Source organism: Psammomys obesus, unplaced genomic scaffold (genome assembly GCF_907164565.1).
Source record: "Psammomys obesus unplaced genomic scaffold, mPsaObe1.curated_primary_1811, whole genome shotgun sequence".
Taxonomy (NCBI): domain Eukaryota; kingdom Metazoa; phylum Chordata; class Mammalia; order Rodentia; family Muridae; genus Psammomys; species Psammomys obesus.
Window position 1 is genome coordinate 1,833,888 of NW_026589137.1, and position 12,026 is coordinate 1,845,913.

The 12,026-nt window shown below is 38.0% G+C and overlaps 1 protein-coding gene across 1 annotated transcript; it reads left to right on the forward strand.

Moving 5' to 3' along the window:
* Positions 1-596: 596 nt before the first annotated feature.
* Positions 597-1,535, forward strand: LOC129674887 (proteasome subunit alpha type-6-like). Its single transcript, XM_055604970.1, has one exon. The coding sequence runs from the start codon at positions 644-646 to the stop codon at positions 1,382-1,384; it is 741 nt and encodes a 246-aa protein (XP_055460945.1). The 5' UTR covers positions 597-643; the 3' UTR covers positions 1,385-1,535.
* The last annotated feature ends 10,491 nt before the right edge of the window (positions 1,536-12,026 follow it).

A 12,026-nucleotide genomic window follows, 5' to 3' on the forward strand; every position in this document is an offset into this window, starting at 1 on the left:
GTTTTTATGTTCGGGCTAGAAATCAAACCCAAGGCATTATACTTAAACAGCAAACATTTTACCCACCAAGCCATTTCCACAGTCACCACCTCATTTTTCATTAGTACAGGGTGTTTCTCTATTTTTCAATAATGTGTCCTTGAATTTCTGGACTCTAATGGGCTTACTTTCCTGTTACCCTGCCTAGTTAGGAGTACACAGGTAAGGCACCATACCTGGAAATCTTTCTACAGAGACAATTTAATATGGTCACAGAGACATTTTATTTTTAATTAAAAATAAAATCTTCGGGGTTGGGGATTTAGCTCAGTGGTAGAGCTTTAGGCCCTGGGTTTGGTCCTCAGCTCTGGAAAAAAAGAAAAAGAAAATAGACTCTTTTCTCAGGCAATACATCCTGACCACAGTTTCCTCTTCCTCCACTCCTCCCACTTCCTTTCTCCCTTAGATCCACTTACCATTCATCTCCCTTCAAAAAGGAGCAGTTCTCCAAAAGGCAATAACCAAATACAACAAAACAAAATACAATAAGACAAGGCAAAAGCCTCCTCACTGAGGTTGGACAAGGCAGTTTAAGAGGAGGAAAAGAGTGTGCTTGGTGTGGGTGCTACAGGGTGCAGACTGTCTTTGAAATAGTGGGAACGCCATGTCCTGTGGTTCCAGCGCCAGTTTTGACCGTCATATTACTATTTTCTCTTCCGAAGGCCGACTCTACCAAGTTGAATATGCTTTCAAGGCTATTAACCAGGGTGGACTTACATCTGTAGCTGTAAGAGGAAAGGACTGCGCAGTTATTGTCACACAGAAGAAAGTACCCAACAAATTACTGGATTCCAGCACAGTAACTCACTTGTTCAAGATAACTGAAGACATTGGCTGTGTGGTGACTGGAATGACAGCTGACAGCAGATCCCAGGTACAGAGGGCACGCTATGAGGCAGCTAATTGGAAATACAAATATGGCTATGAGATTCCTGTGGACATGCTATGTAAAAGGATCGCTGATATTTCTCAAGTCTACACACAGAATGCTGAAATGAGGCCGCTTGGTTGTTGTATGATTTTAATTGGTATAGATGAAGAACAAGGCCCTCAAGTGTACAAGTGTGACCCCGCAGGCTACTACTGTGGCTTTAAAGCCACGGAGGCAGGAGTTAAACAAACAGAATCAACCAGCTTCCTTGAAAAAAAAGTGAAGAAGAAATTTGATTGGACATTTGAACAAACAGTGGAAACTGCAATTACATGCCTGTCTACTGTTCTATCGATTGATTTCAAACCTTCAGAAATAGAAGTTGGAGTAGTTACAGTTGAAAACCCTAAATTCAGGGTTCTTACAGAAGCTGAGATTGACGTGCACCTTGTAGCTCTAGCAGAGAGAGACTGAACGCTGTCATCAGTTTACCAAATCATGATGCCACTTGCCTGTGTTTGGTAACAACAGACCAATCCCTGGGTTGAAGATGGAACCTCTCCCACCCCTCCTGCCACGTGACTGGTCAGGACTCTGTATAAATAAAACAGTGCTTTTGGGAAAAAAAAAAAGAGGAGGAAAAGAATCTCGAGAGTAGACAAGAGAGACAACGAGACCCCTGCTTTCACAGTGAGGAATCCCACAGAAACACCAAGCTAACAGTCATAACATATAAGAAAGGACTTGGTGCAGACTCCTGTAGGCCCATGCTTACCATTTCAGTCTTTACAGACCCATAGATCTCTGCTTAATTGATCTAGTAGACTATGTTCACATGGTGTCCTCCATCCCCTCTGACACCTACAATCTTTCCTTCCCATCATTCTTGGGGTTTCCCTGGACCTTATGGAGGCCTCCAATTTAGACTCTCTCTCTCTGCATTATGTCTGGCTGTAGGTCTCTGCATCTGCTCCCTTCTGCTGCTGAAGGCTCCTCTGATGATGACTAGACAAAGGACAAGGCACCAACCTATGAGTATAGCAGAATATCATTAGAAATTATTCTATTGATTGTTGTTGCCAGTTGTGTTTGCTTTTTAGTTCTCTGGTCTATTCAGATTCTTGTTCCTGACCATCCAAGCAGTGTCTGGCATAGGCTCCTTCTCATGGAGTGAGCCTTAAGTCAAATCAGACATTGGCTGGCCACTCCCACAGCCTTTTGTTTTTTTTTGCCACCATTGATTACCCATCTTGCATGCAAGACAGATTATAACTCAAAGGTTTTTAGCTGGGTTGGTGTCCACGTTTCTCTTTTGGTAGCCTTCAGAGTACCTTTCCTCACAAAAAAGACTAGAACAAAGGGCAAAGGCTTCATGTAGGCACTAGCTTGACATGTATAAGTTCAATAAGCTATATGTAAGTGTCCTCCTCAGTGAGGCTCTGCTGTCAGTTTGAGGGAGAGCAACCCTCTGTCCTAGCATCAGCCTGGGTAGTTTGGTGATTTCCACAGAACCCTCTTCGCCAATGACTCAAAAAAAATTATAACCTAGTTCTACCACTGGGAGCCTTGTCTGGCTATAAGAGGTGGCCAGTTTAGACTCTGTACCCTCCATTACTAGGAATTCTCATTAGGATCACCCTTATAGATGCCAGTAAGTTTCTACTTAACTGGGTTTCTACACCACTCCCAAGTCTCCCCCCCCCCATTCTAGCTGTTTCTCCTGACACACTCTCCTTCCATCTGATCTCCGTACTGACCTGATCATTCCCATTCCATTCTCTACTTGCCTCTAGTCCACTTGCAAAATTTATTCTATTTCTTCTTCCTAGAAAGATCCATGCATCCCCCTCCTCTTTATATAACCTCTCTGGGTATATGGATTATACATCAGTTTTTAATTACCTAATGGCTAATATTCACTTATAAATGAATACATAAAATATTTGTCTCTGGGTCTGAGTTACCTTACTCAGGATGATTTTTTTTCTAGTTTCATCCATTTGCCTGTAAATTTGATGATGCCATTTTTGTGTAAGAAAACTACTATTTCTTTATTCTTTAGTTGTTTTTATGTTAAACCATGCTTTTTTTTCTTATTGTAGCTCTGTAGTGCAACTTAAAATCAAAGATAGTGATACCTCCTTCTTTTATTGTTCAGAATTGTTTTTAGATATCATGTCTTTTTTTTTCCGTATGAAGCTGAGAATTGCCCTTTTAAGAATTTTCCTGTAAATAAATGTGTTAGAATTTTGATGGGGATTAAATTGAATCCACTGCCTTTTATCATATGATTCCCTGCACTCTGCCAAAGGTTTGGTTATGAGTCTCAGCATCTGCTTTGATACACTGCTAGGTAGAGTCTTTCAGTGGCCTTCTGTGATAGGCTCCAGTTCTGTTACACAACAAGGATATTTGCTTAATCATGTTTGTAGAAGTTTTATTCGTAATAGCCATAACCTGGAAACAACCCAGATTTCCACCAACGGAGGAATAGATATAGAAATTGTAGTACTTTTACACAATGGAATACTACTCAGCAATTAAAAACAAGAAAATCATGAAATTTGCAGGCAAATGGTGGGATTTAAAAAAGATCATCCTGAGTGAGGTATCCCAGGAGCAGAAAGACACACATGCCATTTACTCACTTATATAGTCCTATAAGATAGGATAAACATACTAAAATATGTGCACCTAAAGAAAATAAACAAGAAAGAGGACCCAGGGTAAGATGATCAATCGCTCCATTTTTTTTTAAATGTAGGAACTTAGTGTTATGAACTTTCCTCTTAGAACCTCTTTTATTCTGTCCCATAAATTTGGATATATTGTGTATTTTTTTCATTGAATTTTCAAAGTATTTAATTTCTTTATTTCTGTCTTGACCCATTTTTAATTAAGTATAGAGTTGTTCAGTTTTCATAAGTTTGTAAGTTTTCTGTTGTTCTGTTATTGATATCCAGCATTAATCCATAGTGGTCTGATAGGATGCAGGGAGTTATTTTATTGTACCAAATGAGACTTGCTTTGTGTCCTAGTATATGGTCAATTTTGAAGAAAGTTCCATGAAGTGCTGAGAAAAATGTATATTGTTTTGTGTTTGGTTGAAATGTTGTATAAATATCAGTTAGGTTCATTTGATTCATGATATCTGTTAGTTCTTGTATTTCTCTATTTATTTTTTGTCTGGATGACCTGTTCATTGGTGAGGTATTAAAGTCTCCTGATATCAGTGTGTGAGAGTTAATATGTGATTTAAGCTGTAATAGTGTTTCTTATACAAAAGTGCATGTGCCCTTGGGTTTGGGGTATAGGTGTTAAAAATTGTAATATCATTTTGGTATCTGTAGCTTCCCCAATTTTTGATTAATTTTGGTTTGAATTCTGTTTTATTAGTTATTAAAACACCCACACCAGGTATCTTCTTAGGTCCTACTGCTTAGAAGATCTTTTTCCAACCCTTTACTCTGAGGTAATGTCTATCTTTGATTTCTGAGGTATGTTTCTTTTATGCAGTAGGAGGATTGATCCTGTTTTCACATCCATTGTGTTAGTCTGTGTATTTTTATTGGAGAATTGAGACCATTGATATTGAGTGATATCAATGACCAATGACTGTTAATTCTTGGTGGTGGTGTGTGTTTCCCTTCTTTGGTTTTACTTTTGTGAGATTATTTCCTGTGTTTTCATGGGTATAGTTACTCTCATTGGGTTTTAGTTTTCCTTCTAGCACCTTTTGTAGGGCTGAATTTGTAGATAGCTACTGTTTAAATATCTATCTAAATATTTCAAGGAATGTCTTATTTTATCTATCTGTGGAGATCAAATGTTTCTGGTGGATATGGTAGTGTGGGCTGACATTTGTGATTTCTTAGAGTCTGCAGCACATCTATCTAGATCCTTTGGGCTTTTAGAGTCTCCATTGAGAAGTTGCATATAACTTAATAGTTCTGCCTTTACATGTTACTTGGTCTTTTTATCTAGGAGCTCTTAATATTTCTTCTTTGTTCTATATGTCTAATCTTTTGATTATTATGTGGAAAGAGGACTTTCTTTTGTGGTCCAGTCTATTTGGTTTTCTATAAGCTTCTTGTACCTTTATAGTCATCTCCTATAGCTTGGGAAAATCTTTGTCTATGATTTTTTTGAAAATATTTTCTATGCCTTTTGAGCTGGGATTTTTTTTTGAGCTTTTTCTTTATTTGTTTATTTTTATTATTAGTTACATTTTATTGTATCCCAGCTGTATCCCGCTCCCTCATTCCCTCCAAATCCCATCCTCCCTCCCTCATTTCCTCCCTGCCCCCCTTTCAAGTCCACTGATAGGGGAGGACCTCTTCCTCTTTCATTTGAACCTGTTTTATCAGGTATCTTCAGGACTGGCTGCAAAGTCCTCCTCTGTGGCCTAGCAGGGCTGCTCTTATGTATTTATTTAATTTATCTATCTATCTATCTATCTATCTATCTATCTATCTATCTATCTATCTATCTGTCTATTTAATGTTTGTTTTTTTTTTTCATAGTGACCCAGATATCCTCAATATTTTGTATCAGGAATATTTTAGATTTAGCATTTTTTATTGATTTACCCATTTCTTCTATCATTTCCTCAATGCCTGAGAGTCTCTCTTCAATCTTTTATATTCTATTGCCTCTGTAATTTGTGTTCACATTTCTAACATTTACATATTTAGAATTCCATCAGTTTTCTTTATTGCTTCTCTTTCCATGTTTACATCTTGAACTATTTTATAAGTTTCCTTCAACTGTTTGTTTTTTCTTGGTTTTCTGTAAGGAATTTATTAATTTCCTCCAATTGTCAGTCTGTGTTTTCCTGGATTTTAAAAATACATTTACTCATTTCCTCTTTAAAGACCTTTATCATCTTCATATAGCTGTTTTTTTAAGGTTTTTTTTTCTTATGCTTCATCTATGTTGGCATATTCAGGGCCTGCAGTGTTAGGATATCTGGGCTCTAGTGGAGACATACGGCCCTGGCTCTTATTAATTGTGTTCTTACTCTGGTGTCTAGGTATCTAAGTTTCAGGTGATTATAGGTCTAGGCGCTGATTTATGGTTTTCTTTGGTTCTCTTTTCTCTATGAAATTTTAGAGAGTGTATTAGTTGTGTATTGCCTGTTTTAAGTGTGTTCACAGGGAGTATTTGCTGCTGTTGGGGAAGGGGAGGCTTTAGGGAGATGTGGTTTGTGGGATCCACAGAAGGCACAATGGGTGGGGCATATTGCAGCTGATGTTCTGTTACAGTGCTAGGAATGACCCTGGGCAATGGGTCTGGGAGAACAGAGAGAATAGAGAATGTCTGGGGGTAGGCTACCTGGTTTTCTGGCAGGCAGGACCTGTGGTTGTACAAAAGATGTCATCAAGACTTGAGGGCTGTGACACAGAGGTGAGTTAGGGGAAGGAGGCCAGAAAGGGATGGACTTTGTGATCCATAGGAGATGTGGACATGGGGAAGGGAGGCTAGTATTCTCTTGCAGCACAAGGTATGAGCCTGAGGGATAGGGTCTGAGCTGGGGATGGAGTGGAAGAGAACAGAGAAAGGCGATGGCCTGAGTGTATGAGTCTTCTGCACACTGACAAATTTTAAACATGAATTTTGGAGAGGTTATCCAAATAAGAGTAGATAGCCTAATGATTGCAACACAAGTTAGTTATAATTACAATTATTTTTTATCATCCTCTTTATCTCCTCTTGCATCCCTTTTCCTCCTCCTGTGCTTTGGATTTTTTCAGAGAAAGTAGAAAAGTTTACTTATACCTGGTTAGACTTGTTTTCTGCTTTATTATGCAGGAAATTAAATTCCTTTGGCTAAATCTCTTTGTTGAAGACTATACTCTGGTCTTTTTTTTCTACATATTTATTATTATTATTATTATTATTATTATTATTATTATTATTTTACAAAGAGCTCTGTAATGGTTTATACTAGACAGAAAAGTGGCATCTCTCCTATGTTCCTTAAGTATGTTTTGCTATACTTTCCTACAATGTAAAGGATACATATTTAAAATTTTTAATATTAATTACAGTATATTCACTTTGTATCCCAGCTGTAGAACCTTCCCTCATTCCCTGCCAAATCCACCCTCGCTCCCTCATCGACTCCCATGCCCTCTTCAAGTCCACTGATTGGGGAAGACCTCCTCCCCATCCATCTGATCCTAGCTTAATAGGTCTCCTCAGGACTGGCTGCCTTGTCTTCCTCTGTGGCCTGGTAAGGCTGCTCCCTGCTTAAGGGTAGGTGAACAAAGAGCTAGCCACTGAGATCATGTCAGATACTTTCCCTGTTCCCCTTACTAGGGTACCAACTTGGAGATTGAGATGCCATGGGCTACATCTGTGCGGGGGTTCTAGGTTATCACCATGCATGGTCCTTGGTTGAAGTATCAGTCTCAGAAAAGACTCCTAGGCCCAAATTTCATGGTTCTGTAGCTCTCCTTGTGGAGCTCCTGTCTCCTCCAGGGCTTCCTATCTCCCCCTTCTTTCATAAGGTTCCCTGTACTCTAACCAAAGTTTGGCTATGAGTCTCAGTATCTGCTTTGATACCCCGCTGGGTAGAGTTTTTCAGAGGCCCTTGTAGTAGGCTCCTGTCCTGTTCACTGTTTTCTCCATCTCCCATTTGCTTTTCTAAATGAGGATTGATCATCTTACCCAGGGTCCTCCTTCTGGATTAGCTGATTTAGGTGTATAGATTATAGTATGTTTATCCTCTATTATATGTTTAATATCCACTTTTAAGTGAATATATACCGTGTGTGTGTTTCTGCTTCTGGGATAACTCACTCAGGATGATCTTTTCTAGTTCCCACCATTTGCCTGCAAATGTCATGATTTCCTAATTTTGATTGCTGAGTAGTATTCCATTGTGTAAATGTACCATAATATCCATTCCTCAGTTGAGGGACATCTGGGTTGTTTCCAGGTTCTGGTTATTACAAATAAAGCTGCTACTAATATGGTTGAGCAAATGCCATTCTTCTGTATTTGAGCATATTTTGGAAATATGCCTAGGAGTGGAATAGCTGAATCTACAGGAAGCACTATTCCTAATTGCCTGAGAAAGAACCAGACTGATTTCCAGAGTGGTTGTACAAGTTTACGTTCCCACTAGCAGTGGAGGAGGGTTCCCCTTTCTCCACATCCTCTCCAACATGTATTTTCACTTGAGTTTTTGATCTAAGCCTTTCTAATGCCTGTAAGGTAAAATTTCAGGGTCATTTTGATTTTCATTTCCCTGATGATTAACAACATTGAGCATTTCTTTAAGTGTTTCTCTGCCTGTCGATATTCCTCTATTGAGAATTCTCTGTTTAGCTCTGTACCCCTTTTTAAAATTGTATTCCTTGATTTGTTACTTTTTAACTTCTTGAGTTCTTTATATATTCTGGATATTAGCCCTCTGTCAGATATAAGGTTGGTAAACATCCTTTCCCAGTCTGTAGGCTGTCGTTTTGTTCTGACGACAGTATCCTTTGCTTTACAGAAGCTTTTCAGTTTCATGAGGTCCCATTTATTGCTTGCTGCTCTTAGAACCTGTGCTGTTGGTGTTCTGTTCAGGAAGTTGTCTCCTGGGCCATTGAATACAAGGCTCTTGCTCACTTTTTCTTCTAACAGGTTTCATGTATCTGGTTTTATGTTATTGTTTTTGATCCACTTGGACTTTAGTTTTGTGGATGGTGATAAGTATGCACCTATTTGCATTTTTCTACTTGCATAGATCCAGTTAGACCAGCATCATTTGTTGAAGACGCTGTCTTTTTTCCATTGTATGATTTTGGCTTCTTTGACAAAAATGAAGTATCCAGAGATGTGTGGTTTTATTTCTGGATCTTCTATTTGGTTCCATTGATCCACCATTCTGTTTCTATGACAGTGCCATGCAGTAAATTTTATTACTATTGCTCTGTAGTACAGCTTGAGATCAGGAATGGAGGTATCTCCAGACCATCTGTTGTTGTACAGGATTGTTTTGGCAATTCTGGCTTTTTTATTTTTCCATATGAAGTTGAGAATTGTTCTTTCAAGGTCTGTGAGGAATTGTGTTGGTATTTTGATGGGAATTGCATTGAATCTGTAGATTGCTTTTGGTAGGATGGCCATTTTTACTATGTTAATCCTACCAATCCATGAGCACGGGAGAGCTTTTCATGTTTTGATATCTTCTTCAATTTCTTCTTTAGGGACTTGGAGGTTTTTTTTTGTTTTTTTGTTTTGTTTTTTTTTTTTCCAAACAGGCTTTTTACTTGCTTGGTTAGAGTCACACCAAGGTATTTTATGTTATTTGTGTCTATTGTGAAGGGTGTAGTTTCCTTCCTTTCTTTCTCAGCCCTTTTGTCTTTTGAATGCAGGAGGTCTACATATTTTTTTCCTTTTTAGTAATTTTTTATAGTAATTACAGGTTATTTACTTTGCATCCCAGCTGTAGCCCCCTCCCTTATTTCCTCCAAATCCTACCCCCCTCTCTCATCTCCTCCCTGCCCTTCTTCAGGTCCACTGATAGGGGAATTCCTCCTTCCCTTCCATCTGACCTTAGTTGATCAGGTCTCATCCAGCCACTTTGCTAAAGGCATTATCAGCTGAAGGAGTTCTCAGGTTGAATTTTTGGGGTTGTTCTCGTATTATCATATCATCTGCAAATAGTAATACTGTGACTTCTTTCCTTCAGATTTGTATCCCCTTTATCTTCTTTAGTTTTCTAATTGTTCTAGGTAGGGTTTCAAAAACTATGTTGAAGAACTAAGGAGAGAGTGAGCAGCCTTGCCTTGTCCCTGATTTCAGAGGGGTTGTTTTAAATTTCTCTCCATTTAGTTTTATGTTGGCTATAGGCTTGCTGTGTACTGTGTTTACTATGTTTACGTATGTGCCTTGAATCCCTGATCTTTCCAGGATTTTAAACATGACTAGTTGTTGGATTTTCTCAAATGCTTTTTCGGCATCTAAGGAGATGATAATGTGGTTTTTCTCCTTCAGTTTGTTTATATAGTCAAGTACATTGATAGATTTCCAGATATTGAACCACCCCTGCATTCTTGGGGTGAAACCTACTTGTTCATGGTGTTGTTTGATGTGTTCTTAGATTAGTTTTGCAAGTAATTTTTTGAGTATTTTTGCATCAATGTTCATCAGAGAAATAGGTCCAAAGTTCTCTTTTTATGTTGGGACTTTGTGTTGTGTATGTATCAAGGTGACTGCGGCTTCATAGTATGAGTTTGGTAATGTTCCATCTGTTTCTATTTTGTGTAATAGTTTGAAGAGAATTGGAGTTAGTTCTTCTTTGATGAAGGTCTGGTATAATTCTGCACTAAAACCATGTATTCCTGGGCTATTTTTGGAAGGAAGACTTTTGATGTCTGCTTCTATTTTCTTGGGGGATATGGGACAATTCAAACTATTTTCCTGATTTTGATTTAATTTTGGTAAATGGAATCTATCAAGAAAATTGTTCATTTCATTTGCATTTTCAAATATTGTGGCATACAGGCTGTTTTTAGTAAGGCTTAATGATTGGATTTCCCCCCTGTCTGATGGTATGTTCCCCTTTTCGTTTCTGATTTTGCTGATTTGGATAGTTTCTCTCTGCCTTTTCGTTAGTTTGGCTAAGGTTTGTCTATCTTGTTGATTTTCTCAAAGAACCAGCTCTTGGTCTCATTGATCCTTTGAATTGTTTTCTTTGTTTCTAATTCATTGATTTCACCTCTGAGTTTGATTATTTCCAATTGTCTACTCATCTTGGGTGTTTTTGCTTCCTCTCCCCCCTCCAAGGGCTTTTAGGTGTGCTGTTATTTTGTTATTTCTATTGCTTGTATGCAACATCTCAACAAACTTCTTTAGGTAAGCACTTAGTGCTATGAACTTTCCTTTTAGCACTGCTCTCATTGTATCCCATAAGTTTGGGTAAATTGTGTCTTCATTTTCTTTGAATTTTTGGACATCTGTAATTTCTTTTTTCATTTTTTCCCTAACCAAACTGTCATTGAATAGAGAGTTGTTTAGTTTCAATGTGTATGTAGGCTTTTTGTTATTTCTATTGTTGTTGAAGTCTAGTTTTAAGCCATGGTGGTCTGATAGGGGGATTATTTTGATCTTGTGTATGTTGAGGCTTATTTTGTGCCTGAATGTATGGTCCATGTTTGAGAAGGTTCTATGAGGTCCTGAAAAGATGGTATACTCTTTTAAGTTAGGGTAAAAATTTCTGTAGACATCTATTTGGTCCATTTGATACAGAACCTCTATTAGTGTCTTTATTTCCCTATTTAGCTTCTGTTTAGATGATCTGTCCTTTGGTGAGAGTGGAGAGTTAAAGTCTCCCACTATTAAGATGTTGAGATTAGTGTGTGATTTAAGCACTAATAATGTTTTATTGTTTTTATTTTTTTAAATTCTTTTTTGTGAGTTGTTTTCTTTTTTTAATTTTAATTTTTGTTATTAGTTACATTTTATTAACTCTGCATCCCAGCTGTATCCCGGTCTCTCATTCCCTCCCAGTCCTACCCTTCCTCCCTCAGCTCCTCCCTGCCCCTTTCCAAGTCCACTTTCTTATGTGAGACTGTTTATCCAACCAAGGACCATGTATGGATATAAACTAGAACCTCTGCTCGGATGTAGCCTGTGGTAGCTAATAATGTTTTATTTACAAATATATGTGCCCTTATGTTTGGAACATGGATGTTCAGAACTGTGATGTACTCCTGGTGGATTTTTCCTTTGATAAGAAGAAAGTGCCCCTTTTCATGTTTTTTGATTAATTTTGGTTGAAAATTTTTGCTTGTTTTCTGAGTCCATTTGTTTGAAAAATATTTTTCCAACCCTTTTGTCTAAGGTAGTGATTATCTTTGTTGCAGAATGTGTTACTTGGATGCACCTGAATGTTAGATCCTGTTTCCACAACTATTCTGTAAGTTTGTGTCTTTTTATTGGGGAGTTGAGTCCATTGATGTTGATAGATAATAGTGACCAATGAATGTTAGTTCCTTTTATTGTGGAGTCAGTGGTGTTACTGTGTTGCTTGTTTTCTTTTAGTTTTTTGTTGTGAAGTTACCTATATCCTGTGTTTCCTTGGCTGTAGTTGTTTTTTTTTTTTTTTCAATTTTCTTTT